Source organism: Crinia signifera, chromosome 1 (assembly GCF_055691185.1).
Source record: "Crinia signifera chromosome 1, ASM5569118v1, whole genome shotgun sequence".
NCBI lineage: Eukaryota > Metazoa > Chordata > Amphibia > Anura > Myobatrachidae > Crinia > Crinia signifera.
Genome location: NC_139217.1, coordinates 268,694,254 through 268,721,959, shown reverse-complemented (window position 1 = coordinate 268,721,959; position 27,706 = coordinate 268,694,254). Strand labels below are relative to the sequence as shown.

At 47.9% G+C, this 27,706-nt stretch overlaps 1 protein-coding gene across 2 annotated transcripts in view; it reads left to right on the top strand.

Annotated features, from left to right (window-relative positions):
• Positions 1–16,080: 16,080 nt before the first annotated feature.
• Positions 16,081–27,706, top strand: part of TDRD7 (tudor domain containing 7) — a 74,542-nt gene continuing 62,916 nt past the window's right edge. Inside the window, exons 1-2 of one of the 2 annotated variants that reach the window (XM_083183689.1) lie at positions 16,081–16,435; positions 25,377–25,594. In XM_083183689.1, coding sequence (XP_083039815.1) covers positions 25,382–25,594 — 213 coding nt within the window. In that variant the 5' untranslated portion in view covers positions 16,081–16,435; positions 25,377–25,381. Of the gene's footprint in view, positions 16,436–19,711; positions 19,731–25,376; positions 25,595–27,706 lie in introns of those variants that run through there. The other variant, XM_083183698.1, reaches the window with a different exon arrangement.

The following is a 27,706-nucleotide window of genomic DNA, read 5'->3' as shown; positions in this document are numbered from 1 at the left end:
TGTGTCTAAGGTGCAGTCCCATGCCGCTAACCAGCTCCATGGGGGGAGGTGGGGGGGGGGATGCCATTAACCAGGTTCATGGGAGGGGTGCTACCCGTGGCTGTGGGGGGGCTGGGTGGTACCCACGTTCGTTAACCTGCAGCTCCATGGGGAGGTGCTACCCATGGCCGGGGGGGGGGGGGCTGTGCTACTTGCGGCCACTACCCAGCTCCATGGGGGTGTTAGTGCTTCCCGCAGCCAGGGGTGGTGTGCTATACACAGCCGAACCTGCTCCATGGGGGGGGGGGGGGCTGTGCTACTCACGCCCACTATCCAGGGGGGTGCAACATCCCATCTTCAATAGAACTCCCATCTTAGTAAATTTACCCCTAATACTCTAAAGGCCCCCATGCACTTGTCTGATTTGGCCTGTTTTCATCCGATTCCGACAGATCGGGCTGAGAAATCAGGTGAAAACAAGCCACATTGGATGTGTTTGAGTCAGAGGTCAGACCTACTACATGTTTGACCTCTGACTCAGCCCCCCTCTCGGCAATCCTGCCATCCAGGAAGGTCCCGGGTGACTCAAAGGGGATCGGCTGTCCATACACTGCTGCAACTCCTCGCAGTAATGTATAGTCCTCTTAACCCTTGCCCTTAGATCTAAACCCCAAAGCTGTGCACCCAGTTTTAGGATTAAGGGTGGGGGTTAGATTATAGGTATGGAAAGACAGATATTACATTGATAGATATTAGGTATTAGATATTTCAATTATGAAATAAATATAACAATGCTGAGATACTGTATAGCTGGATGGTGCCACCCACACTTTTATGGCCTGCTGACCATTGCATAGGGTACACCGAACTTTAAGTGACAGAATAACTGAAACAGAGCACTAGTAACAATTAGCAGCACAATTCTTAGTACCCAATACAGCTGAGAGGTAGGGAAGCGGGTGAGAAGAGACGTGGTTATAGATGGTAGGTGAGTTTAGAGAGCTGTAATTGAAATGCAAGACAAGTGCTGCGATAACATGAGAGAAGAGGACTGGCGGCCACGCTGCACTGTTAGCCAGGCAGTGCGGTCATGCACTTATATAGCTTGCGACTGCTAAGGGGACTTATTCACTGGCTGCAACGGAGTAACAGCCCACTGACAGATAACAGCTCTTCTTAATGATAGATGGGCACGTGCCTTGGTGCCCCTCCCCCCCCCGGCCCCCGAATCCGCCACTGGGCAGAAAGCTCAGTGAGGGGTGTCCAGGCTGTGGATTCAGTGTTTAGGCCCCCATACACTAGCCGATTTTGGTCAGATTTCAGCCAGATCAGTCGGATCTGGCCGAAAATCGGACCAAAATCGGCTAGTTTTGATGTCCCCTCAGATCCGATGCGCGGTCCCGTGCGCATCGGATCTGCGTCGGGTGGTCGGACCTGCTGCACGTCCGACCACCCGACTTGGGACCTAGTGGGGCGGCGCGGCGGTAGAGGGAGCAGGGGGGGCTGGGGACGCTGCGGGGGACACAGGCGGCATAGAGCCGGGCAAGGGGAGCCGGCGGGAGCTGTCAGTAGTACGGAATAAAAAAAAAAAGCCCATACAATGAATGGGCGGCCTGTGATTGGCTGAGCGCTCTCTCAGCCAGTCAGCAATTGGCTGAGAGAGCACTCAGCCAATCACAGGCTGTCCATTCATACATAGCAGCAGCGGGGACGGGCAGCGCAGTGGCGGCTATTATATTTTTAAAATACTTGTCAAATGACCGGCCGCTCTCTGATTGGCTGAGAGCTCTCCGGCCAATCAGAGAGCGGCGGTCATTTGACAAATATTTTAAAAATCTAATAGCCGCCGCTACGCGTCCCGTCCCCGCTGCTGCTATGTGTAAGTACACTGCCCGGACAGGTCAGCAGCGCTCACCGCACCCGCCGCCCGCCCCCACCACCGCTGGCCGCCGCTGCCCGCCCCCACTACTTCTCACCGCCCTGCAGCTCCCCGGGTTTTTTTTTTACATGGGATAAATCGCATGCGATTTATCCCATGTAGAAAATGGCACATCAAGTGCCAAATTGTATGTGAACCTCCCGGGGAGCTGCCGGGCGGCTCGCAGGTAAATTGGGTCCGACTTGTCCCAAGGACAAGTCGGCCTAATGTATGGGGGCCTTTTGTCAGAGGTGGTGACATCCTGTAAGATGTAGATAGCAGTTGTTTGCTGAACTTTTGGTGGATGTTGAAGAGTTTTCTGTCCTTCTGTTTCTCTCCTATTTAGCTCCGGTTTATCTTTGATGTTCATATTACTATAATTCTCATACTTAATACTGACATACTTCATAGATACAGGCTTCACAGCTAAACATGTATTGGTTAAGTAGAATTTCAGATGCTAGTCATTCCCACCCTCTAAAACTCCACATACTGTACAACAAAAACTTTTATCAAGGTGTGATCAGCACCGGCCCACTGCCCCCACAGAGATTTCCTGCTTTAGTATAGGCTGCAACAGAAACAGTCAATTACCTGGCTGAGTACAATAGACATGTGGAAGTTACAGTAGCGGTTAGGGGTTAACAAGGACCATCAAGTAGTCCCCAATGCAAACACCTCATTAACAAATGTTGTCTCAATAAACTGGCTCCAGTCTAGCCCAGTGATAAGGGATTAGCAGATTGTGCAATTTACTTATGTAAACATACTGAAGAAATAAAGTACTGATATTTACTGTCTTCAATGGGAACTTCTCTTGTTTGTGTTCAGAGGCTTAGGGTGACATTCTATGGGATGCGATTTTGCTTTTTTTGCGGTAATTAGACCACAAAATGGCGATATCGCATTTTTCATAGAACTCGCCAATTTAATGTGATGCGCTAAGGGACTGAAATCGCATATTATGTGCGTTAAGGTATGCTGATAAAAATTGCGAGATTAATTCGCATTTTTATCGCATCCAGATGTTTTCGTATAGAAAAGTATACAACTCGCTTATTTAATGCAATGCGCATTTGCACATCGCATTTTTTAGGTGCCTAATTTTCACACTTATTTCAGACCAGGGTCTGTTTGGCGAATTAGCCAGAACCCTGCACAGATTGCAATGTTCTGTGCAGGGTTCTGCTGTAAAAAATAAAATAAAGGGTTAAAAAAAAAAAAAAAAAACGAGCGCGGGGTCCCCCGCCAGAGTATAACCAGCCCCGGGCTCACTGAGCCGGTGCTGGTGACATAAAATCAGGGTCCCCGACAAATAGGGGTCCCCTTGATTTCATGAAACCAGAACCAGGCTCAAGGTCCGGCGCTGGTTCCCAAAATACGGGGGACAAAGTGACTAGGGGTCCCCCGTATTTTAAGAACCAGCACCGGACACAACCAGCCAGCAGGGTAATGCCACAGCCGGGGGAAACTTATTATATAAGCTCCCGCGGCCAAAGCATTAACCCCCTGGCTGGTCAGCATGGGCAGGGGTCCTGGGGAAGTGGGGACCCCCCCAATGAAGGGGTCCCCCCCCTCCAGGACTTACCAGCCCATGCTGATAGTCCGGGGCTGTCCCCGATGCCCCTGGGCGGTGGGCATCGGGCTGATGGCTTGTGTAAAAAAAGAAGTAAAACTATTGTTGGTACTTATGTAGTATCTGGGCGTCCGATTTTATGATTGTATGCCTTACCTTAAGGCATACAATCAGATGCGATTCGATGCGATTTTGCATAGGATTCAATGTTAAGAAGGTCCTGTTCATTTCCCCACTATCCAAGTGGGCATAGAGTTGATTTTATATAGCGTGGCGAGCGCAGCGAGCCACCGAGCCCGAAGCGTGGCAAGCGAAGCGAGCACCGCGAGGGGACGCATATTTCTTAAAAAGTATTCTGTGTCCGCTCGCCACGCTTTGGGCTCGGTGGCTCGCTACGCTCGCCACAGGTTTATATCCAACTCCATGCCCACTTGGATAGTGGGGAAAGGAAAATGACTCCTTTTTCCCATTGAATTCTATGTTAAAATGGACTCAGACCATTTTAACATTGAATCCTATGGAAAAATCTTGACCATCGCATCGCATACGATTTGGTCGCATGCGATGCGATGCGATCCGATCCGATTTCTAAATCGGACGCCCAGATACTACATAAGTACCCTATTGTTTTATACTGGCGAACTATGAGTCCCAGCAAGCCTACCCCGCATGCTGGGACTTGGAGAACCACAAGTCCCAGCATGCGGGGCATTAAAGGGCCCGCTGGCACTTGTAGTTCAGCAGTACAAAAAATAGTTAACAAAATCACACTGACACACTGTAAAATAAAAGTTTAATACATACCAAACACACACACACTGATACTTACCTACCTTGAGCCCGTAGGTCGGTCCCTGGATCCTGGGTCCGTCCTCCGGGGCTCCAGGGCAGAAGAGTCCGGTTCTGGGGCCTTGGTCCTGGTTCCGGGGCTGGTCCTGGGGTTCCGGGGCTCCTGGGCTGCAGAATCCGGGGTCCGGGATCCGAGGTAGTCCCCAGGGGTACCTAAGGAAGCAAATCCAACTCACCTGGTCCCCGGCGACGACCTCGGAATCCTCTCCGGTGACAGCGCTGGTCTCATCTGCTACCCGGCTCGCAGGACTTTGACAGGCGCTGAGATGTTTCCTCCTCGGCGTCTCTGCACAGAATGATTTCTTGGCCAATCAGGAGCCGAGAAAGTCGGCTCCTGATTGGCCAGAAATCATTCTAACTAGAGACGCCGAGGAGGAAACATCTCTGCTCTAGATGCGCTGAGATGTTACTTCCTCGGCGTCTGAATTCAGAATGATTTCTGGCCAATCAGGAGCCGACTTTCTCGGCTCCTGATTGGCCAAGAAATCATTCTGTGCAGAGACACCGAGGAGGAAACATCTCAGCGCCTGTCAAAGTCCTGCGAGCCGGGTAGCAGATGGGACCAGCGCTGTCACCGGAGAGGATTCCGAGGTCGTCGCCGGGGACCAGGTGAGTTGGATTTGCTTCCTTAGGTACCCCTGGGGACTACCTCGGATCCCGGATTCTGCAGCCCCGGAACCCCAGGACCAGCCCCGGAACCAGGACCAAGGCCCCGGAACCGGACTCTTCTGCCCTGGAGCCCCGGAGGACGGACCCAGGATCCAGGGACCGACCTACGGGCTCAAGGTAGGTAAGTATCAGTGTGTGTGTGTGTTTGGTATTTTACAGTGTGTCAGTGTGATTTTGTTAACTATTTTTTGTACTGCTGAACTACAAGTGCCAGCGGGCCCTTTAATGCCCCGCATGCTGGGACTTGTGGTTCTCCAAGTCCCAGCATGCGGGGTAGGCTTGCTGGGACTCATAGTTCGCCAGTATAAAACAATAGTTTTACTTCTTTTTTTTTTTTTACACAAGCTATCAGCCCGATGCCCACCGCCCAGGGGCATCGGGGACAGCCCCGGACTATCAGCATGGGCTGGTAAGTCCTGGAGGGGGGGGACCCCTTCATTGGGGGGGTCCCCACTTCCCCAGGACCCCTGCCCATGCTGACCAGCCAGGGGGTTAATGCTTTGGCCGCGGGAGCTTATATAATAAGTTTCCCCCGGCTGTGGCATTACCCTGCTGGCTGGTTGTGTCCGGTGCTGGTTCTTAAAATACGGGGGACCCCTAGTCACTTTGTCCCCCGTATTTTGGGAACCAGCGCCGGACCTTGAGCCTGGTTCTGGTTTAATGAAATCAAGGGGACCCCTATTTGTCGGGGACCCTGATTTTCTGTTACCAGCACCGGCTCAGTGAGCCCGGGGCTGGTTATACTCGGGCGGGGAACCCCGCGCTCGTTTTTTTTTTTTTACTTTGCGCTGTCCTGCAAATGTGCGATTTTCAGACATGAAAATCGCACATTTTCAGGACTAAATAGAGCGCACCACTTCGCCGCAAATCGCCCCTCTTCGCACTTTTCAGCCTCCAATGCGCATCACATTAAATATGCGCATTTTGACTGAAAAGTGCGATTTTTAAAAGTGCGATTTGCGGCGATGTGGTGCGCGAATAAAACATGCGCATTTAGCGCATCCCATAGAATCTCACCCTATGTGTCAGTTGTAGGCTCAATGACTAATAGGGTTTTTTTTTCTTACTCCAATATCCATAAACCAAATAAAATATATTGACTTATTCATTAAGGAATATCCATAAGGCATGCGATGGTATGCGATACGATGGCAGACGATGTTATACAATTTTAAATTGTATACCATCTAATTGTATGGCATTGTATGCCATTGTATCGCATAAACAATGGTATGCGATTTAAAATTGTATAAGCACCCTAATGGGGGCTTACAATGTTAAATGCACCCCCACTATGAACGTGAACCCGAAGCATGGCAAGCGCAGCGGTATGCGTCCTACGACCTTTTCATACCCCCACTATCCACGTCGGCGTGGAGTTGATTTCATATAGTGTGGCGAGCGCAGCGAGCCACTGAGCCCAAAGCGTGGCGAGCGGACGCGGAATACATGTAAAGTAATATGCGTCCACTCGCCACGATTCGGGCTCGGTGGCTCGCCACACTATATAAAATCAACTCTACGCCGATATGGATACCCCCCAGCAGCCTAACCCACCCCACATATATAACCACATCCATACACCATCATCCTTACCTTTGAAACATCCGCAAATTGCAGGCAGGCTGGGCGGGCCTGGCTGGAACTGACTGTAGCAGCCTCTCCTCTGTTGTGCAGCAGGCCTGCCAGGTAGCCGCAGCAGCCACCTATAGTTCCGCCACCTGATCGGGTCCCCTTTAGCTCTGCCCCCATCGGGTCCCATGTAGCCCCAACCACCCACCGATGGGGTTGTCAGGTAGCTAAGCTCAGTTGGCTAGCCATTTGAGGGGGGAGAAAGGCAGTCAGCAGGACCACTGAGTGAGTGGGGTGACCTGTTTGGGGCCTTTCAGATCGGCGGGACCCGGGTCAGCTGTCCCCCTTGATCCCCCAGTTGCCGGTCCTGACTAGCAATATAGAGTTATTGCTCATCTCTTTTGAACACCAGTATATGCTATGCTTTAAAATTCTCATGGACGAGGGGTTCTAAAATCCAGTCCTAAATTGAACCCCACTAAATTTATTTAATCATACACAGATGTTTTGATCTATTTTGTTGCATCAGTAAATATCCCTCTAATTAAAATCCAGAATACATTTATCTGTTTATTACCAGTTATTTATATAATGCACACATTTTCCACAGAGAATATTTGGCCATTCACAACCATGCCTGTCCTAGTGGAGCTTACAATCTATAGGTCTGGTTTAGAGATGTTCCCAAGGCTGCGTATGTTTGCATCCCGCTGAAGACACCCCCCCCCCTCCCCCGAATCCTTTCTCTAACATGCGGGGGGATGTGTAAGCTAAGCCATTCGCTCCCGGGTTTGCGCATATTCCAACCATCAGGGACTAGGATGAATTTGCACCATAATGAATGGGTCTGAATTGACCCCTATGTTTCCTACCACATGTATAATGAATAATGCTAGGTTAATGTTGTTGGGAGCCAATTAACCTACCAGTATATATTTGGATTGTGGGAGGAAACCGGATTACCCGGAGGAAACCCACACGAGCACAGGAAAAATAAATAAACTCCACATACTTGGGGCGATGATTGGAATTTAACCCATCAGGCAGTAATGCTACCCATCACACCATACATGACCTGTTGGAGATACTTGAAGACTGGAATTCAGAACCACTGAGGTGGTTCCCAATTTGCAGGTTGAGCATCTACACCAGGCATTCCCAACCACGGTCCTCAAGGCACACCAACAGTGCAGGTTTTGTAGATATCCCGGCTTGAGCACAGGTGACTTAATTAGTATCTGAGGGATTCTGATTAAACCATCTGTGCTGAAGCCTGGATATCACTAAAACCTGCGCTGTTGGTGTGCCTTGAGGACCGTGGTTGGGAATGCCTGATCTACACTGTGAAGCATGCACTATCAGTTTCCCAAACTCAGGCATAAGTCCAGGTTTTAGAGATATCCATGCTTGAGCACAGGTGACTAAAGGCTTATACAAACAGGGCGATGTGTATGAGCCTTGTGTGCTGAGCAAACTAGTGTAGTCTGATCACTCAACACACATGGCTTGGATAGCCATGTGTGTATAGGCAATCTAAGCCTGGGGTAGCCAACCCTAGTCCTCGAGAGCTACCAACAGTGCATGTTTTGCAGGTCTCCTCGCAGAATCACAAGTGAGCTAATTAGCTCCATCTGTGTATCTTTTAAAATGTGTCAGTGATTAATGAGTGCAGCTGTGCAGCAGCTAGGTTGTCTGGAAAATGTGAACTGTTGGTAGATCTCGAGGGCTAGGGTTGGCTACCACTGATCTAAGCTAATAAGTGTTCTCTGGTTAGAATACTGGTGATCTGACTAGATCTTGACTACCTGTAGTCAAGATCTATTCAGGCTATGGCAATGCACGGAACCCTGCATCACCGTCGCTTAGGGGCATACAAAGAAAGCATTCCATGCTTCATTTCTAAGCAATCTAGACAGGTTTTTTGACTTTTATATCTATATATATATATATCTGTACATATACACTTTCATTTTTTACTTTCCGGTAGAAATAATCAATTTTCAAAATGTCAAATTATCAATGTCAGTGTGGTGCGCAGACACAGAAAATGAAAGGGAATGACAATTTAAAAATAAAAAAACTGCCTTTTTCCTGTAGAAAAGTTGAAAGCTCAGAAACCAGTTCTGCTGAAACATACGTAGCAGAGATTTGTTCAGATTCCATTAGCCGCATTGTTAAGAATAACTAAACTTATTCAGATCTGATCGCAGTAAATATTTGTTCTCAAAATGGACAAAACCATGCTGCACTGCAGGTGGGGCACATGTAACGTGCAGAGAGAGTTAAGGCACCCATACATTAGTCTGACTTGACCCGAATCGGGTGAAATCGTGCTCAAATCGCATAGTGTATGTGTGCATTTAGATTTGTGTGAGTTATTTTGTTTCTGTGCAGGGTAAATACTGGCTGCATTATTTTTACACTGCAATTCAGTTGCAACACACCCCACCCAAATTTAACTCTCAAATTTAACGTTACATCTGCCCCACCTGCAGTGCACATGGTTTTTCCCATTTTGAGAACAAATGTGTACTGCGATCAGATCTGAATAAGGGCCTTAGTGTAAAGCCCCATATACACTAAGCAATATTTTAAATGATATAGCTCTTTTTGCAAATTTTGTGCGCTATTTTTTGTGATATTGCTTAGTGTGTACACTCAATACCATTAACAATGCCCGCTACCGCAGGTCGATTATGATGTCCTGCAGTATGTTGTACATACCGCTCAGTTTGACTATATCATCAACCAGTTAGTGGGAACCAGATGTCACTAAATGATATCGTTAATGCCATCATTCAGTGTGTATGCTGCACTATGGGGGTTATTCAGACCTGATTGCAGCAGGGTGATTTAGCAGAGCCATGCAATCAGATAGCCGTCACCCAGACAGTGAAAACCTGCCCTGTGCAAGTCTGCGAATAACTTGCGAAAATTACCGGCCAGTTGCAAATCCATACGCATTGAATGATTTCACAATAGTGATCAGCTCTGATTACAGATGTAGTGCAACTCATCTAGCCAGGTGCTGGCAGTGGAATCGCACGAGACGCTCACGCTTCACCTTCCGACAGAGCCCACCACCTCCTCCATGCCGCTCCCCCGTCGATGCCTGCAGCCCACCGCAACCCCCCCCCCCCCCCCCCCTCATTTCCCTGAAGTGGAGACAAGCAGGCACATGCGTGTGAGATGCTTGCACATCCCAGTCAGATGAAGCGCCTCGCCGCCGGTGATCGCCAGTGGGGGCAACCTGGCGATTCTCGGGGATGAATGAGAGGCGCTCCATCCGTAGCTCCTTATATACATTTCATAAAGAGCATTTTGGACAATTTTAATAACTTATGTTGTTGTTGTTATTGATATACCTTGTATGTTTCTGTAAAATGGATTCTGAAGCTCTTTTAACTGCCATGTCATTCTTATTATACTTGTTTTTCAAATATGCTCCTCCTGTTATATGTCTGGGTACTTGTGTAGTTTCACGGCGCCAATAAACTAACTTAACTCCATGCCAACATGGATAGTTCATACCCCCACTTTCCATGTTGGCATGGAGTTGATTTTAGATAGCGCGGCGAGCGTAGCGAGCCCCACAAGGGGACTCAGACGCACGGCGCCGTGAAACTACACAAGTACCTATGTCTTATTGAGCCTGGTGAAGAGATAATGTAGAGAAAATGTGAATATAAAGTCGAACTTGATAACGCACCAGCCACTCAACCCCTAACGGTCATTTTTTCAAACATAGATGATTGGCTGCTGCATTATCACCTTCTACTTTATCACTTCACCAGGCTTAATACATCTGACCCAATGTTCCCTGACCTACGTGTAATAGTGTTGACAGTAAAAAAGGTCGACAGGCAAAAGTTCGAAATGCATTAGGTAGACATGGTCAAAAGGCAGCACTGTGCTTCACTGTGCTCAGCAGACTATTATATTCTCCCTCTATGCCCATTGGAATCGTGAAGTACGAACAAGACGGTTAAAAAAAAAGAATGATAAAAAAACAACATGTCGACCTTTATCATGTCAACATTTTGTATGTTTCGAACTTTTGCCCATGTCGAGCTAATGCATGTTGATGTTTTTTCATGTGTCAACCTTTTGACTGTTGACCTAGTGACTGCATACTGTTCACATAATATACAAACATCAATAAACTCTATTTAAAAAAATTGTACCTTTTGATTGAGGCAGTCCTCATCCTGTATATCAGAATGGGATAAAAACAATGGAGTTATAAAACTGGGATAATGATAACACAGCTGCATCAGATGGAGATGGAGAAACAAAATCACACTTTCCAGGTCCTCTCTCAGACATTCTGGGGCCAATTCCCCCTAGACTAATTTAAAAGTGACAAAATAGGTTGCTTGCTTTTCTAATTAATGGATTTAACCAATCAAATGGTGTCACATTCCTATTCACCCAATGTTTTGAAATCCTGTTTACATCTTGTTTAGCATTAACCACATAAGAACAGCTACACATCTAAACAACCAGCAGTCTTGTAGATGGTCAGGACTGATACCCTTTCTCCCAGACCTTCGGAGATTGGCATTACACACAGAGCAATTTAGTGAAATACTGAATGATCTCTTGTTACTTCATTAAACCGAACCTGGTCATGCAGGCTGTCTTCTAATTGCCACGCAGCATGGTCAGCCAGAAGATATTGCATGCAACCCTCATGAATGTGTTTATGCTGTGGGAATCTTATTATGCATGAACAGCCATCAGCTTGATGACCTGGGTTCTGTTTACAGCATGCAGAGAATTCATACTTCCCAACTGCAGTGTCCTGTGGGTGGTCAGGAGCTTTGAAGACACACTCATCTGTTCTGCACTTCTGCTCTGCAGACTGAGCATCAATGTGGTTATGGTGTAGGTCAAGGATGATGAACCTTCGGCCCTCCAGCTGTTGTTAAACTACATATCCCAGCATTCCTTGCAACAGTTTTAGCAGGGTCAAATAGCAAAACTGTAGCAGGGCATGCTGGGATGTGTAGTTCAACAGCTGGAGGGCCAAAGGTTCTCCATCCCTGGTGTAGGTGATTGGAAAGAACCCAGGTCGGAGAAAAAATGGGCCTGACGTGGATTAGAACGTTTGGTACTTGTGTAGTTTCACGGCGCTAGCTTACGCTACGTTTGAAGCTCTGCTAATAGCATAGCCTAAGCTACGTTATCAGCGTTGCCCAACGGCTGCCTTACCAGTGTAGTTTCACGGCTGCAGCATAAGCTACGTTATCAGCGTAGGCTGGCGCCGTGAAACTACATTAGTAACTACCATACTGTTGCCGGGAACAGCATCTCTGTCCCCAGCGTCCCTGGCAAGCCTAGTCAGCGCCTCTCTCACACCGCCAGTGCCAGCATGATCCCCTCTCTTTGCATCTCTTCTTCCCAGTCATATCTAATTCCCTCCTTCCCTGCACCTCTCCATCCCCCCTGTCACCCCTGCACCTCCCTGTTCCCATCTCCACTGAACTTCACCATCATGTCACCTCTCACTCCCTCCTTAAATCCACCTCTCCATCCCCCTGCATCTCTCATTTCCTCCTTCTCTGTACCTCTCCATCCCCTGTCCTACCAGCACCTATCTGCCCCTGATCGCCCGTGCACCTCTCCATCCCCCTGCACCTCTATGTCCCTCTGTCCTCCCCTGCACCTTTCCATCCCCCTGAACCTCTCGGTCCCTCTGTCCTCCCCTGTACCTTTCCATCTTCATGTCCCCCCTGCACCTCTCTGTCCCCCTTTACCTCGCCATCTATCTGTCGCCCCCTGCACCTTTCTGTCCATTTACCCCTCCACCCCCCCTGCATCTCTCTGTTCCCCTGCACCTCTCCCTCCATCTCTCTGACCCCCTGCATCTCTCTGTCCTCCCTTTACCTCTCCATCCATCTGTCCCCCCCTGCACCTTTCTTTCCCCCTTTACCCCAGCATCTCTCTGTCCCCCTGTACCTCTGCATGTTACTCAAATATATACTGTAGGTAGAAAACATAAAAAAATATTTTATTTACCTAAGTTAAGGAAGACAGCAGGCGGAGAATGAGGCAGGCAGCAGATGGGCAGTGGGGCAGGCAGAGGAGGTAAAGTGCCGCTCTAGCAGCCACGGCTGGGTCCCCTTCTCATCCATTGCAGCCTGCGCTGCGCCCCAGCAACTCCCGGCGCAGGCTGCTTTGACGGCTGCCAATGGGGCAGCAGTGCCACGGGCTGCTAGCATGGCATGTCTGGCATGACTGGCCTGCAGAATTCAGAGGGAAGGACGCGCACGATATGCCCCTGTTCTTGTTAATCAGGCGGCACGGCAGCTTCCTCCCACTCCACAGCGCGCACTTCAGTTCCCGCCCACCGGGTCTTCGCATTTCCCCGGCACTTAAGCAGGCAGCAGCTCCTGGCGTGTTAGCGCAGAATCTCCCTGCGTTCCCCACCTGCGTTGGCTCCCCCAAGTCACGCCCACATACAAAAGAGGGCGTGGCTAAGAACCGGTAGGACCAACCGGGGATTTCCCCGGCGGCTCAGTCCGAGCCTGCCTGAATGATATGCCCGAATTGTCATTCCAATATGATAAATTGTGTTTATATCATTTAGGTGTGTTCCTGGCCTAAAGTGTATTTGTCCAACTAGCTAAAGACCGCATGAAAAACCACACGCGATAGCTCATGCAATTCAATAAATATTCGAAGCATATATTTTTCAATGCGACTGGCGAGCCCGCTCATTGCATCGGGGGACCCATTATTCGTGCATACAATCCTTTGATTTATCACACAGATGTGGTCAAAATCAAAGCATTCAGTATCGCCCTAGTGTATGGACTAAAATAGTGTTTGCAATTATATGCACTCAGTGATTTTCAGCCCAGTGATTTTCCGCATCACTGGGCAAAAACGACCAATGTGTATGCACCTTAATAAATGAACAGCTACCAGTCATACATAGGGTTGCCACCTCAGGCATCTTCGATTCCTGGAGATTCCCCCCCCCCCACACACACACACACACACACACCTTCATATGCACGTACGCTCCCGAGAAAGTTGGTGTAGTTATGTAAAATGGGCATGACCTCTTCAGAAAAGTGGGTGTGGCCTCTAATACAGACATGTATTGAAGTCCCTATTATTATTTAATAACACATTTCCCCTACTGACAACTCCTACACAGAGATACCTCATACATCCTCCCCTCACCACCAGTGACAAGAACTTCACAGCAACCTCCCCCACCCCCTCACATGCATATCTGCCCAAATACTGACCATACACACACACAAATCCCCCCCTCAACACTGGCATCTCCATTTCCTCAGCTGACAGCACAGGCGGCAGAGGTTCCCTGGGGTGGATACACAGTAGCAGCTGGCTTATCTCTCCTCTGAGGCTGTTTGGGAGGAAGCACTGCTGCAGCATCCTAAGCTGTTGGCTGCACAGTACACCTCTCCGTGGCCCAATTTAAATATTTCTAGAGTTAGAGAGAGCTGTGGGGTGGGCAGCAACTCGCAAGTGCTTGAGATGCACTGTGCATGCCCTGTGGCCTTTCTGGCATCCAGAGCTTGCGCTCCGCTGGAACCAACCTCCCTGACAGTTTGCACATTCACATACCCTCCAACTGTACCGAATTTGCCGGTACAGTATCGTTTTTAAAGTCTGTACCGGCAAATTTAAATTGTACCGAATGTACCGCATTTCAGCGGTCAGTCATTCCTGGCTCCCGGGCACTCCGTGTGTGCTGTCTGGATTGCGCCGCCAGCTCTCCCCTCTACCCTTCACCCGTTCCCAAGAGTGCAATGCGCGGGCTTCATGATGTCACTCGCCGACGCGGCACACCCTTTGCAGTGCACACTCACGGGAGAAGTAGGACTCTTCTCTGCCCTGTTTCCCTCTTGGCGGTGAATCTACCGGAGTGCTCAGGGGTGCGGTGGCCAGCCGGGAGCCCCGGCGCACGTGACACACGTGAAGCCGCGCAAGCGCCCGAAAAGGGGGTGGGGCGTATGCAAATGAGGGCGTGGCTTATGCTAATTAGCGCGACCTCATTTTAATACGAGAATAGACGCTGTGCGCATAGCTCATAGGTGTATACTACCCTCACACACACACGCCCACCTCCTGAGAGTTCACACATGTCCAGTGTTGACCATGTCCATAGTTTCATATGTCCCACAGGGCCACTCAGTACATTCGGAAAGGGGACATGACCACGCCCGCTTTACCTGTGACCACGCCCCCTTTCTTAATGTGTACCGATTTCTGCCCCTCAAATTTTGGAGAGTATGCATTCAGTTGGGAGGCTGTGGAGGTTGTCAAAGTCACCCGGATTCCTGGAGAATCCCAGAGTCCGGGAGACTGCAAAAACGTCCTGGAGGGTTGCCACCAATTCAGGGAGAATCAAGGAAATCCTGGAGAGGTGGCAACCTCATACCCTCCAACTGTACCGAATTTGCCGGTACAGTACCGTTTTTAAACAGTCTGTACCGGCAAATTTAAATTGTACCGAATGTACCGCATTTCAGCGGTCAGTCACTCACAGTGCGCCTCATGTTCCTCCTGGCTCCCGGGCGCTCCATGTGTGATGTCTGGACTGCACCGCCGGCTCCCCCCCTCACCCGTTCCCATGTGTGCAATGCGTGGGCCGGTGCTTCATGATGTCACGCGCCGACGCCGGCACCGCGCACCCAGTGCAGTGCGCAATCATGGGAGAAGAAATAGGACTCTTCAGACTCTGCCCTCAGTTTCCCTCATGGCTGCGAATCTTCCTGAGTGCTCAGGGCTGCGGTGGCCAGCCAGGAGCCCCGGGGTGCGTGACACACTGACTGAACCTGGATTCGGAGGAGCCTGCCGCAGCACACAATGTAAGTGCAGCAATGTAAGGTGGCTCAGCTGTTGTATACTTTATATACTCTTCTTTATATATCCATCGTGTGACGGACCTGCTGCAGCTCATGTCACATGGTGGCTGCTGTTATATTAAATAATATACTTATTTATTTTAATATTCCAGCAGCCACCAAGCCACTATGTGACATTAGCTGGCTGAGGGGAGGGGGGGGGGGGCATATTGCCATATGTCCCACAGGGCCACTCAGTACACATTCGGAAAGGGGGGTGACCACGCCCACTTTACCCATGACCACGCCCACTTTACCCGTGGCCACACCCCCTTCCTAAATGTGTACCGATTTTGGCCCCTCAAATGTTGGAGGGTATGCAACCCTAGACACACATGACAATACCTGACTAGTAAATAACATAAGCATGCTGCCATCACCGTGGTTATGAACCGGCATACTGTAATAAACGTGTTCATAGATGACAGAGCTGACAGATATGTGTCAGTACAACATATACTCCAAAACTCCCCATTACATAACCTGAGGAATATCTGCCTTGCTCTACGGTGCAGCAGCAGGCAGCACGCGGCTAGACATCGCCCCCTGTCCTACCGTCACACGCTGATCACAGCGGCTGCGTGGTTGTTTGTGCTGCTGCTGCTGCAGCAGCGGAGGGGCTAGGTGACGGCGGGCACACGTGTTGAGGGCGAGTGTGTGCTGAGGGGGAGGATCCAGAGGGACCCGGGAGGAGCCGGGGACTCTGGGAAGGCGAAAGTGAAGTGATCCCATTCCGCAGCCGCTGCCTCAGTGACTGGAAACGAAACTGATAGGAAGCAAGCAGCCGTGTCACATACAGAGCCGCCTCACACCCGTAACCCGCCGCTGGTGCTGCTGCCCCAGTTTCTGTCCGGCGCCCTGTGTCCTGGAATGTCAGCTGGTGCTGCGTTCCCGCATTAGCCGCTAACCCCACACCCGCCCGGGGCGGGAGCAACGGGAGTCAAACGCGTGACCTGCCTACGCCGGAGCCCCGGTACCCAGCTGGTGAGTGATAGGAGCACCGGCCCCCATACCTCCCAACATGACCCTCTCCAGGAGGGACACAATGCTCTGTTTCTGGACTTCCCGATAATGTATGATTGCCATCACCTGTGTGGTGAAACACCTTTCTTACCCATTAACCTGTTCAACACAGGTGATGGCAATCATACATTAAGAGGGAAGTCCAAAAACAGAGCATTGTGTCCCTCCTGGAATGGGTCATGTTGGGAGGTATGGGCCCCGCTACACCCAGACACACCTAGCTCATGTGTGTAACATACCCCCCCCCCCCTTTCTCGTTTGTTTGTTTGTGTACATACACACATGCATAGCTCATAGGTGTATACTACCCTCACACACACACGCCCACCTCCTGAGAGTTCACACATGTCCAGTGTTGACATAGCGCTATATATATATATATATATATATATATATATATATATATATATATATATATATATATATACATACATACACACACACACACACAGCGTTTGTGTGTGTGTGTATGTATGTGTATATATATATATATATATATATATATACACAGCGTTTGTGTATGTGTATATATATATATATATATATATATACACACACACTATGATCAATAACCACTGTGATCATTATGATCTATAACCACAGTATGATCAATAATCACTGTGAGCATTTTAGTAAATACACAGTTCATATGTATAGGTCAGTGACTGATCTGAAAGTAAAAACTCCCCGCCATATGTTTTTTGGGTGGGTATTGGAAGTATAGGGGGTATTCAATGTCCAACAGTTGGAATCCAATCTCCCGACTGTCGTAAACATTCCAACAGTGAGAACGACTGGACTGTGGAAAACTGGAAAACGGCCACGAATTTGATAATCCATCATCCATTTTTGACCATGTAGATTTGTGAAAAATGGCTACATTGAATACCCCTCATAGTGTGCAAGCAAATAACATCTTCCTCTTGTGTAACAGACGTGTGTATATACAGTAATTATCTGCTTTAAGTGTGTAGTCTCCAGGCCTTCATCACCTCCTGTTATTACAGTTGGGTGGGAATGCGCAGTTTCTACATAGTGCATAACAATTTAAAACCTAACCAGAATCAACTTTATTATCCATATTTGCTTGCGCACACTAGGAATTTTTTGTGGATTACAGTGCAGCATCGAGCAGGGATGAGGGATGGCGGGGAGCATTACATCCGTTTATTAAGACATTACATGCGGGGAACGCATACCCGCCGAGCTGCACAGCACCTAGGCAGCCATCAGCGGCACCACTGGTCGTTGCAGCAGCAAGGTAGGTAACAATATAAGCAGGGACAGTACAGTTAACACACAGGGAACATATATGCCGCCAAGCTGCACAGCGCCACTCTAACGGAAGAGGTTTTGCTGAAATTTCCTGCAGAATGCTCATTAGCGCTGCCGATTACAGATGCCTATTTATCAAGCTTCTTTCATTACTTTACACCATGCTCAGTTGGTGTAAACTGTTTAAGCCTGTGATGGCATAGTAGCAGGAGAGTGATCTTCCAATCTCTATTTTGCCGCCTCTGTTCTTCTCCAAATCTGGAAAAGCTGGAGTCTTTTATACCCCTTTCACATTGGACCCGGGTTATTGCTGTGTTGCTCATTGATAGGCTTGGGTCCAGGTACGGTGTAAAAAGCACCACAGCTTATAACCCGGGTCGACCAACCTGGTAATTCGACCAGGGTTATATAAAGAGTTAAACCTGGGTCACCCTCTGAATAACGGGTGAACCAGGTTTAATGTGAAAGTGCCAAATCCGGTTCGGCATCCTGGGTTTGACCCAGCTTTGCTATGTGAAAGGAGTATCAGAAATGTCAAAAACTCTTCCAGAATTCTGGGGAAGTACAATAACTTGCAAGGACAGTGGATATTGTTACCACTGCCCGTGCAAGTTACAATTAGTATGTAGAAGGGATCTAGGTACTTGTTTCCTAGCACGGCCACAATCTTATGGATCGTGTACCTTTAAGTTAAGGTACACGATCCACACGATGGACCCGATTTCCTTTGAAATCAGGTCCATTTTGCCGGCTAGGACACAATATCGGGGGGCATCGCGTCGGTCGGGACCATTAACATTGGTCCCGACGCGACCGACGCGATGCCCCCGATTTTTACATAGGCTTCAATGTTAAAAAATATTTTAACATTGAAATCGTGTCGGGAAAGGTAAAATATCGGGGGCATCGCGTCGGTCGGGACCATTAACATTGGTCCCGACGCGATGCCCCCGATTTTTCCATAGGCTTCAATGTTAAAATATTTTTTAACATTGAAATCGTGAGAAAATGTGAAAAATGTGAAATGGGCCAATATGACCCATTTCACATTATAGATGTCCCCGTCGTCACCCCACGATAGACGCCAACCCGAAGCGTGGCGAGCACAGCGAACCCGCGAGGGGCGGCGGTGTGCGTCCTCCGACCTTTTCATTCCCCTACTATCCACGTCGACATGGAGTTGAGAATAGAATAGTGTGGCGAGCCACCGAGCCCGAAGCGTGGCGAGCGCACGCGTATAACTTCACAGGTATACGCGTCCCCTCGCGGGGCTCGCTGCGCTCGCCACGCTTCGGGCTCGCTGCGCTCGCCACACTATTCTTTTCTTGGAAGAGAATTCTACCTCTTGAGCTGACCATAGACCTTGACAAGTTCTGCCCAGCCCGTGAGCACCCCAACCAACGGCGCTGGCATCTGTGGTGACGACTTTGTACTGGGGACTTGCCAGTGACGACTTTCTTGGCCTAAATTGATCGATTTCCCACCAGAGCAAGGAATTTTTTACTGCCTTCGGAATTTTTATCCTTCTTTCCAACGGAATTTTCCTTCTGGTGTAACTTAGAAGAAACCACTACAGAGGTCTCATCCTCCACCTTGCCCATGGAATTACTTCCACCGTGGAAGCCATCATGCCCAACAGGCTCATAGCCGACCTCAGGGATACACTGTCGCTCTCGTAGATTAGGATGATTAACTGATGGATTTTCTCACATCTTTTTTCGGTCAACGACTTTTGGAATGACATGGTATTTATTAACACCCCTATGAATTTATTGTTTTGTACCGGTTTTAAGCAACTTTTCTCCCAGTTTACCAGCCACCCGTGCTCCTGAAGAAACTGGATAGAATAATCTCTGGCTGCTACAACTTCGTTTTCTGATTGCGCCACAATCAAGAGGTCATCGAGATAGGCCCAAATGATGATCTTCCTTACTCCTCTATCAGTACTACCAAAACCTTGGTAAAAACCAGAGGAGATGAGGTAAGGCCGAATGGGAGGCAAGTGAACTGATAATGTCTTCTCCTATGCAGAATCTTATGTATTTTCTGTCGCTTGGTGTGATGGGGATGTGGAAATAAGCATCTCTCAGATAGAGACCATATAATCGCTTCTTCTGATTCCCATAAGAATAGACTTTGTGGTCTCCATATGGAATTTCTTTTCTTTATGCGATTGTTTAAATTTCTTAAATCTAGTATAGTTCTGTAACCTCCAGAACTTTTGCTTACTATGAACAGACGGGAGTAAAAGCCTGACCCCCTTTCTGCATCGGGTACTCTTACGACTGCACCTGAGACGATGAGCCCCTCTAAACTTGACTTCAGCGCTTCTCTTTCTATCTTCGAAAGAGGAAGCCTGTAACTTAAAAATTTCGCCCTTTTTGGCCTTGAAAGAAATTCTAGGCGGTAACCTGAGGTAACCACCTTCAGCACCCACTTGTCTTCTATGGTCCGCTTCCAAATGTGAGCAAATTTCAGCACTCTTCCTGCTACCGGAACCTGCTCCACTGGAGGCCCCCTGACACTACTTCTGTCCGGTTCCAGAACTTTCGCCTCTTTTCTTAATATATTGGCGAAAAAATGCTTGCGATGTGCCTGAGGCATATCTTTCACGAAAAGGCCTACCTGGCCAGTACGATCTGGCTTGTCTATATGATGACCTTGCAGAATAAGTGGGAAACCACCCCCTTTTGTCTTGTGGCAATCTTACTGATTTGCGCCCTGACATTCTTTGAATCATTTGATCCCATTTACTGCCGAAAAGAAAGGCACCTTCATACGGCAATGTAGCCAATTTGTTTTTCGAATGTGAGTCTGCTGCCCATGACTTTAACCACAAAGCCCTTCAACAATGCCTGACGTCCGAGATTTGGCTGCAAAATCTAATCCGTCTAAGGATGCTTCACATATATAATCGATAGCCAGCTGAATCTGCGTTAAGTTTTTGCTAATTTGGTCACGGGACACCTTTTTCTTGTAAGCCCTCCTGCAGTGCGGAACACCATATCCTAAGTGCCCTGGAGAGTGAAACTACGGCTACCCCCGACTTCATAGTAACTGACGTGGAAATATGCAGCCTTTTTTTTATTTTTTATATGTGTTTTATTGAAAATTTGCACATTAAGCACTGTACATTCAAACAAATTGAAACATCTTCAGTCATCATAGCAAGGATTTCAGTATTTAGGTAGTATATATTGTTAATGTGAGATTGTCATCATAAACTGTGACCATATAATCCTTACAAATCTAATAATACCAATGATATTGAAGTTTTGGTAACTGGAAAAATTAACATTTAGACAATTACATGTGTGATTCTACATAGTAATCTCATGCAGCCTTTTTAAGGCACTCTCCATTCTCTTCTCCATCGCGTCTTTTAACGATGCCCCATCCTCCAGGGGAATGGTTGTACGCGTCGTTACCTCCGACACTGCCGCATCCACCTTGGGAATGCTACACCATTTTAAAAATTCTTCATCTTCAATGGGAAACATTTTATCAATTCTTTTAAATGAACCCACTCTTTTCTCAACACTAAGCCATTCCTTAGACAAAATATCTACTACTACTTTGTGCACCGGAAAACATCTCCCTTTTTTAGATCTGTCCTCGAACAGGGCATCAAAGTCAGATTTCACAGGCTGTTTGTAGTTAAGAGTCCTATAGAGATTCTTTAACACAACTTCTACCAACTCTACATTAAATAAACGCTCCCCTTCCGGCACTTCACCAGATCCATCTTTATTGGGATAACCATCCCCAGATCCACAATCATCATCCTTATCCAGACTAGTCTGTGATCTAGACCTTTTATTTCCTAAGAATTCGTCTTTAGGGACAAAGTTCTTTTTCATGCAGGTCATTAACTCCGAAATCTGTGATACATTTGGATCAGCATCCTTTCTTGCTAAACAATCCTGGATACTTGTGTATTATCTGGGCGCCCGATTTTTTTTCATCGCACGTTAAAAAATTGCGTTGCATCGCATACACTCATATCGCATGCGATGCGACGCGATTGGACCCAATTTTTAATCGCACAGGCACCCAGATGCCTGATTCTTATGTTAAATGCCCCCCCAGCCCCGATTTTTTCATTGTACACCCACCCTGATGGGTGATTACTATGTTAAATGGCCCCCCATTGTTAACGCCACCCCAGTATCAACGCGAACCCGAAGCATGGCGAGCACAGCGGTACGCGTCCTCCGACCTTTTCATACCCCCACTATCCACGTCGGCGTGGAGTTGATTTTATATAGTGTGGCGAGTGCAGCGAGCCACCGAGCCCGAAGCGTGGCGAACGGACGCGTAATACCTGTGAAGTAATGCGCTGGTATTACGCGGGGCTCGCCACGCTTCGGGCTCGGTGCTCGCTGCGCTCGCCACACTATATGAAATCGACTCCACGGCGACGTGGATAGTGGGGGTATGAAAAGGTCGGAGGACGTGTACCGCCGCTGCTCGCTGCGCTCGCCACGCTTCGGGTTGGAGTTGATACTGGGGTGGCGTTAACAAGGGGGGGGGGGGCGCATTTCACATAGTAATCACCCATCAGGGTTGGGTGTACATTTAAAAATCGGGTATGGGGTGCATTTAACATTGTAATCAGGCATCAGGGTGCCTGTACAACGTATAAATCGCATCACATGCCACTAGTTAAGGCATGCGATGCAATATTAAAATTGTACACTCCTCCCGGGAAAGGCTCAAAATCGGGTACAATCACATCGCATGCCTTAAGTAGTGGCATGCGATGCGATGTCGGGTGCCCGGATAATACACAAGTACCAAATCCTGACATAACACATTCTCTCTCTCTCTCTCTCTCTCTCTCTCTCTCTCTCTCTCTCTCTCTCTCTCTCTCTCTCTCTCTCTCTCTCTCTCTCTCTCTCTCTCTCTCTCTCTCTCTCTCTCTCTCTCTCTCTCTCTCTCTCTTGCAAAGGGCTTGTCACAGGCAGGACAGACTTTGGTATTCTTCTTCTTGTATGTCTTCTTTTTAGGGGCTGAAGGCACACTAAAAAGAAGAGTAAAGACACTAACTACTCTATAACCGAAAATAAAGTAAATAACCAGTCCTCAAGTGAGGACTTACCTGGGCAGCGGTATATCAAGTTTGGGAGAGGCATCCTCCATAATGGCAGCAGGTAACTCCAACTCCTATAACACCGGCCAGGCGCTTTTAATAGCCCCACTTGCTGTGTGGAACGCACGCAGCCGCTGGAACGCAGGCCACGTGCACTGGTGTCATAACTACGCGCCCTCAGCGCTACTGCTGAGGTGCGCGCGATCCCCTGACACGCAGGCCGCGTGCCCCAGAAATGAGATGCCGTCGGATAACATGCATACCCACGCCGAGGGCACCGCCACGCTTCCCCGCAGTCTAGATCCAAACAGCCGCAGAAGGAAGCCACAGCAGGGTAAGAACACCATTACTCACATGGGAATACCATTAGCTGCTATACTTAATTTCCGTCCCTGCCACCGGCCCGGACAGCATAACAGGCTCAAGGCACCGCCAGCCTGCACTGCCCAGGACCCAACAGCATAACCAGCTTGCTGGGTATTTCAAAATAAAAGACAAAATACTAACTAACTACCTGTCACAGACAGAGGAGACAGGAAAAAGACTACTGTTAACAGGGAGGTGCTGAGATATATAGGGGAGGAAGAGGAGGAGCTAGATCCTAGGGGAAAAACTGCCTGTCTAATTGGAAGAGTGAGAGGGATAAACCCAATGTTAAGGCTGCCATGAAGTATGAAGGAGAAAGGGTTCTCTAAACTAGGACTACAGATGCACTCAGCCTTTTGAAACTTTTTTGAGACATGTGATTGGCCTCAGTTGCTAAGGTTGCTGGTGGGTCAGGGATTTCCATGTGTACTCCCTACAAGCGTGGGGTGAGGGGGGTCAAGGGCTTATGTAAGCCGATAGCAACAAGATGCATAGCTTTTATTGGCTTCAACTGACATGCCAATGATCTGCAGATTGTTTTGTGCATTCCTGTTCTCAAAGTCCTCTATTTTACATGACTTTCAGTAATTGTAAACTACAGAAAAGTAGTTGCAGTTACAAAAGCTTTTCAAGTAGGGGACAAATGATATTTATATATTTCATTAGTCCGTTGCAACAATTGTGAGTTGTAATGTCATTCGATTACCTCATTGGCAAAAGACAGATCATCAGCAGAAAAATTCTTAAGGTGCGTACACACGGGGCAATATGATCGCTGGCAATCATATTGCTCAGCAATCATATTGCTCAGTGTCCCATTTTCATTAGCGACCAGAGATGGTCGCTGATGAAAATGTCACACTGCTGGGGGAAGGCAGGGTAAGTCGCTGGTCGGAGGAGCAAACTCCTCCGACCAGCGACAGTTAGGGGGCTGAAAACGGGAGCGCGCACCCGGCAATTTTTATCGCCGGTGCACACTCCAATTGCTGGCAATTTGGTCACTCAGCGACCATATTGCCAGCAATTTTTTTTGCTCTTGTGTACGCACCCTTAGCCTTCACTCATGCTGTTTGTCCACTTGTACAGTATCATTTGCTGCTTAGCCACAGACTTCTCCATTTCTCTCCAAGGGTTGCGCTAGCATGCCCTAGGGGATAGTGGGGCATGAAATACCGTCTGTCTGCTAGAAAAAAAAAACCCTGAAACCCCATGTCGACCTTGTGACTGTCGACCTAGCCCATGTTGACCTAATGCTTGTGTCGGCCTAACTTTAAACAGAAATAAATGATTGTTTCAAACTAGTATGCTACAAATACTTAAGTAACGGCGTAAAACAGGATGAGCAATCAAAAAAATCTGTGATTACAATATGCTGGTGTGTGTGTACTTCGCTGAATACTGATATAAAGCTACAAAAAACATCATAGAAAAAGCTGATCAGTGAAACATTGTTAACCCTCTGCTGCCTGCCACAACATAGAAACATTAGCATAAAAACTGAGAATTCTGCAGTGTAATAGTTATGCCGAATTGACTAAGCTAAGGAAAGATCTTCTGTTTTATTGTGAAAACGGGATGTTGCCCATAGCAACCATTCAGATTGTGTCTATAACTTTGCAGGATGCAATAATGAAATTATAGCTAGAATCCAATTGGTTGCTATAGGCCTGGGGTAGCCAACCCTAGTCCTCGAGAGCTACCAACAGTGCATGTTTTGCAGGTCTCCTCACAGAATCACAAGTGAGCTAATTAGCTCCATCTGTGTATCTTTTAAAATGTGTCAGTGATTAATGAGTGCAGCAGCTAGGTTGTCTGTAAAATGTGAACTGTTGGTAGCTCTCGAGGGCTAGGGTTGGCTACCACTGCTATAGGCAACATCTCCTCTTTTCACTTTTAGAAGGTCTAGTACTGGGGTAGCCAACCCTAGTCCTCGAGAGCTACCAACAGTGCATGTTTTGCAGGTCTCCTCACAGAATCACAAGTGAGCTAATTAGCTCCATCTGTGTATCTTTTAAAATGTGTCAGTGATTAATGAGTGCAGCTGTGCAGCAGCTAGGTTGTCTGGAAAATGTGTACTGTTGGTAGCTCTCGAGGGCTAGGGTTGGCTACCACTGGTCTAGTAGAACTTGTCTTCCAATTATCATTAATAATTTTTTATTTATTTTTTAGCAAAAATGCTGGAGACGGATAAAGAACATGTTTCGAAGATGCTGCGGTCTGTCTTGCAGTCAAACAAACATGGTGTACTTTTACATCGTTTACAAAGCGAATATAAATCCCTCACTGGAGAATTTATTCCTTTCAAGGAAATGGGTTTCCACACTCTTGAAGCCTATGTGAAAGCCATCCCAACAGTAGTAAGGATTGATGTCAACCGTGTTGGCGAGGTAATGTGTTCGATCTTGATGCTAAATATTAAGAAAATGTGCTGTAATCCTGTAGTAGATACTCAAGCGTAAACACCTTGGAGAAACTTGGTGAAAAATTAATGTGCATTTTGGTAAATTATGGGAAGACTATGCTTTTTCACGGCATTATGTTTTTTTTTTTTTTTTTTTTTCTTTTGTTGCGTGATGATTATACCGTTCTCTCATAAACTATGCATTTGTTTGTTGTGCTCCTTTGCCAGAAATGTGCACATTTTTGAATTAGAATGCCATAGTCTTATTATAAGCAGATGCTGCTTCTCTATTTTGTATATTGGCCATTATTCAGCTAACAAAAAAAAAGTAACATTGGCAGCAGGTTTAGAATAATCTGTTAATTGTTAAGTCATTACCAATTGAATTTTAGGTATATTTCCTGTATCATCATTTTCATCAGCTACAGGCTAGTATACAGTACTGTCCATTTAGAGAAGAGTCCTGTTGTGATAGAATAACTGGACATAATTCAGTCTGTGACAGGAATCTGATTGGACTGACTATGGCTCATGAGCAATCGTGATGTACATATACCGTGCTGCCGTAGTTCAATGAAGAAGCTCACTGCACCAGTATTACTCCCGTTGCACATTGTCGCACCGTAATCCCTATTACACATTATACCACACACAGTAATGCCTAGAACATAATATACCACACACCATCATTCCTATAAAATTATTTGCCACACACCATAATGCCCATTACACACTATGATTCTAACCCTAATATGTCTCCACATTCCAACACCCCCTTCATGCCAGCCTGCTCGACCCCCTAATCTGCCAGACACACACACACAATTTCATCAGCATCCCCCCCACCCTGGTATCCTGGGACTTTACGATTCATACTGCCAGCGCTGCTGCTGCTTCATGTCATGTAGTGTGACAGGTGCAGACTGCAGCAGCCAGCAGCTCCATAGCACAACAGCTTGGGGAGCACCCTGCAGACCCGGCCCGTGCTGGCTCCATTGTTCCGCCACAGGCAGAAGGCTCCTCTCCCCGGGCTCTGGCCTGTGAGTTCTCTCCTTCCTCTCTAGGCTCCTGTCCCTTCACTCGCTGCTCGGCTCCTCACCTCCATCTCCTCTCACACCTCTCTGGCTGGGATAGGAGGTGGTGGGACCGCTGCAGCGTCTTCACTGTCCTGTGTCCGGGTTCGCTGCGCATTCACACCTTGTATCTTCCCGGGCGTCTCCTTCCTCCTGGGCTGTCATTAAGGCGGCTCCTTCACATTGACTGAATAGTATTGCACAGGGGAGGGCAACACCTGGAAGAGCTGACAGTCGCTGTAAGCATAGAGCTCAGCAGCTGTCAGCGCGGTGGTGGGCGGGTGTATTCGGGAGTCCATAATATGGGCATGGTGCAGCGCCCTGCAAAAAATTCTTGACTGGAACCTTAGATTGTACAAAATTAATGTTTATTCTACACTGGCAAGAAACAAGACATGGTAGGATGAGCTTATGAAACACCATTATAAATTCACCATAATAGAGAATACACTTGTCGCCAAATAACTAGTTGCACATCAATATTTATTGTATGAACATGTGAACTAATGACCCCCCCCCCAATAACTAGTTAAGCAATTTGAAGTTTCCAGGTTGCTTAGTTAGTCCATATTTACTCACCTTCCGAAGCAGTCACTGACCCTCACTAGCAATGTCTTCTGCCGGCCCGCACAAAGGGCGGATGGAGGATGATGTTGATGACGTGCAGGGTGTGCATAGTCAGCAACATAACTGGTATACACTAGACCTGGGGTAGCCAATTCCAGTCCTCAAGAGCTACCAACAGTTAACCCCTTCCCGACATTTGACGTACATGTACGTCATGGTCGGGAAGTACTTCCCGACATTTGACGTACATGTACGTCATGGCTTCTAACTGTCACTGCGTCTATAGACGCTGTGACAGTTAAGAGATGTCTGCTGTCCCTGACAGCAGACATCCCCCCTCGCCGCCCAGGGGGGGCAGGGGTGCCCCCCCCCGGTCGGCGATCGCTGTGATTGGCTGTTCAGATTTGAACAGCCAATCACAGCGTTTCCTGTGTTACCGGCGGCTAAGCCGCTCGGTA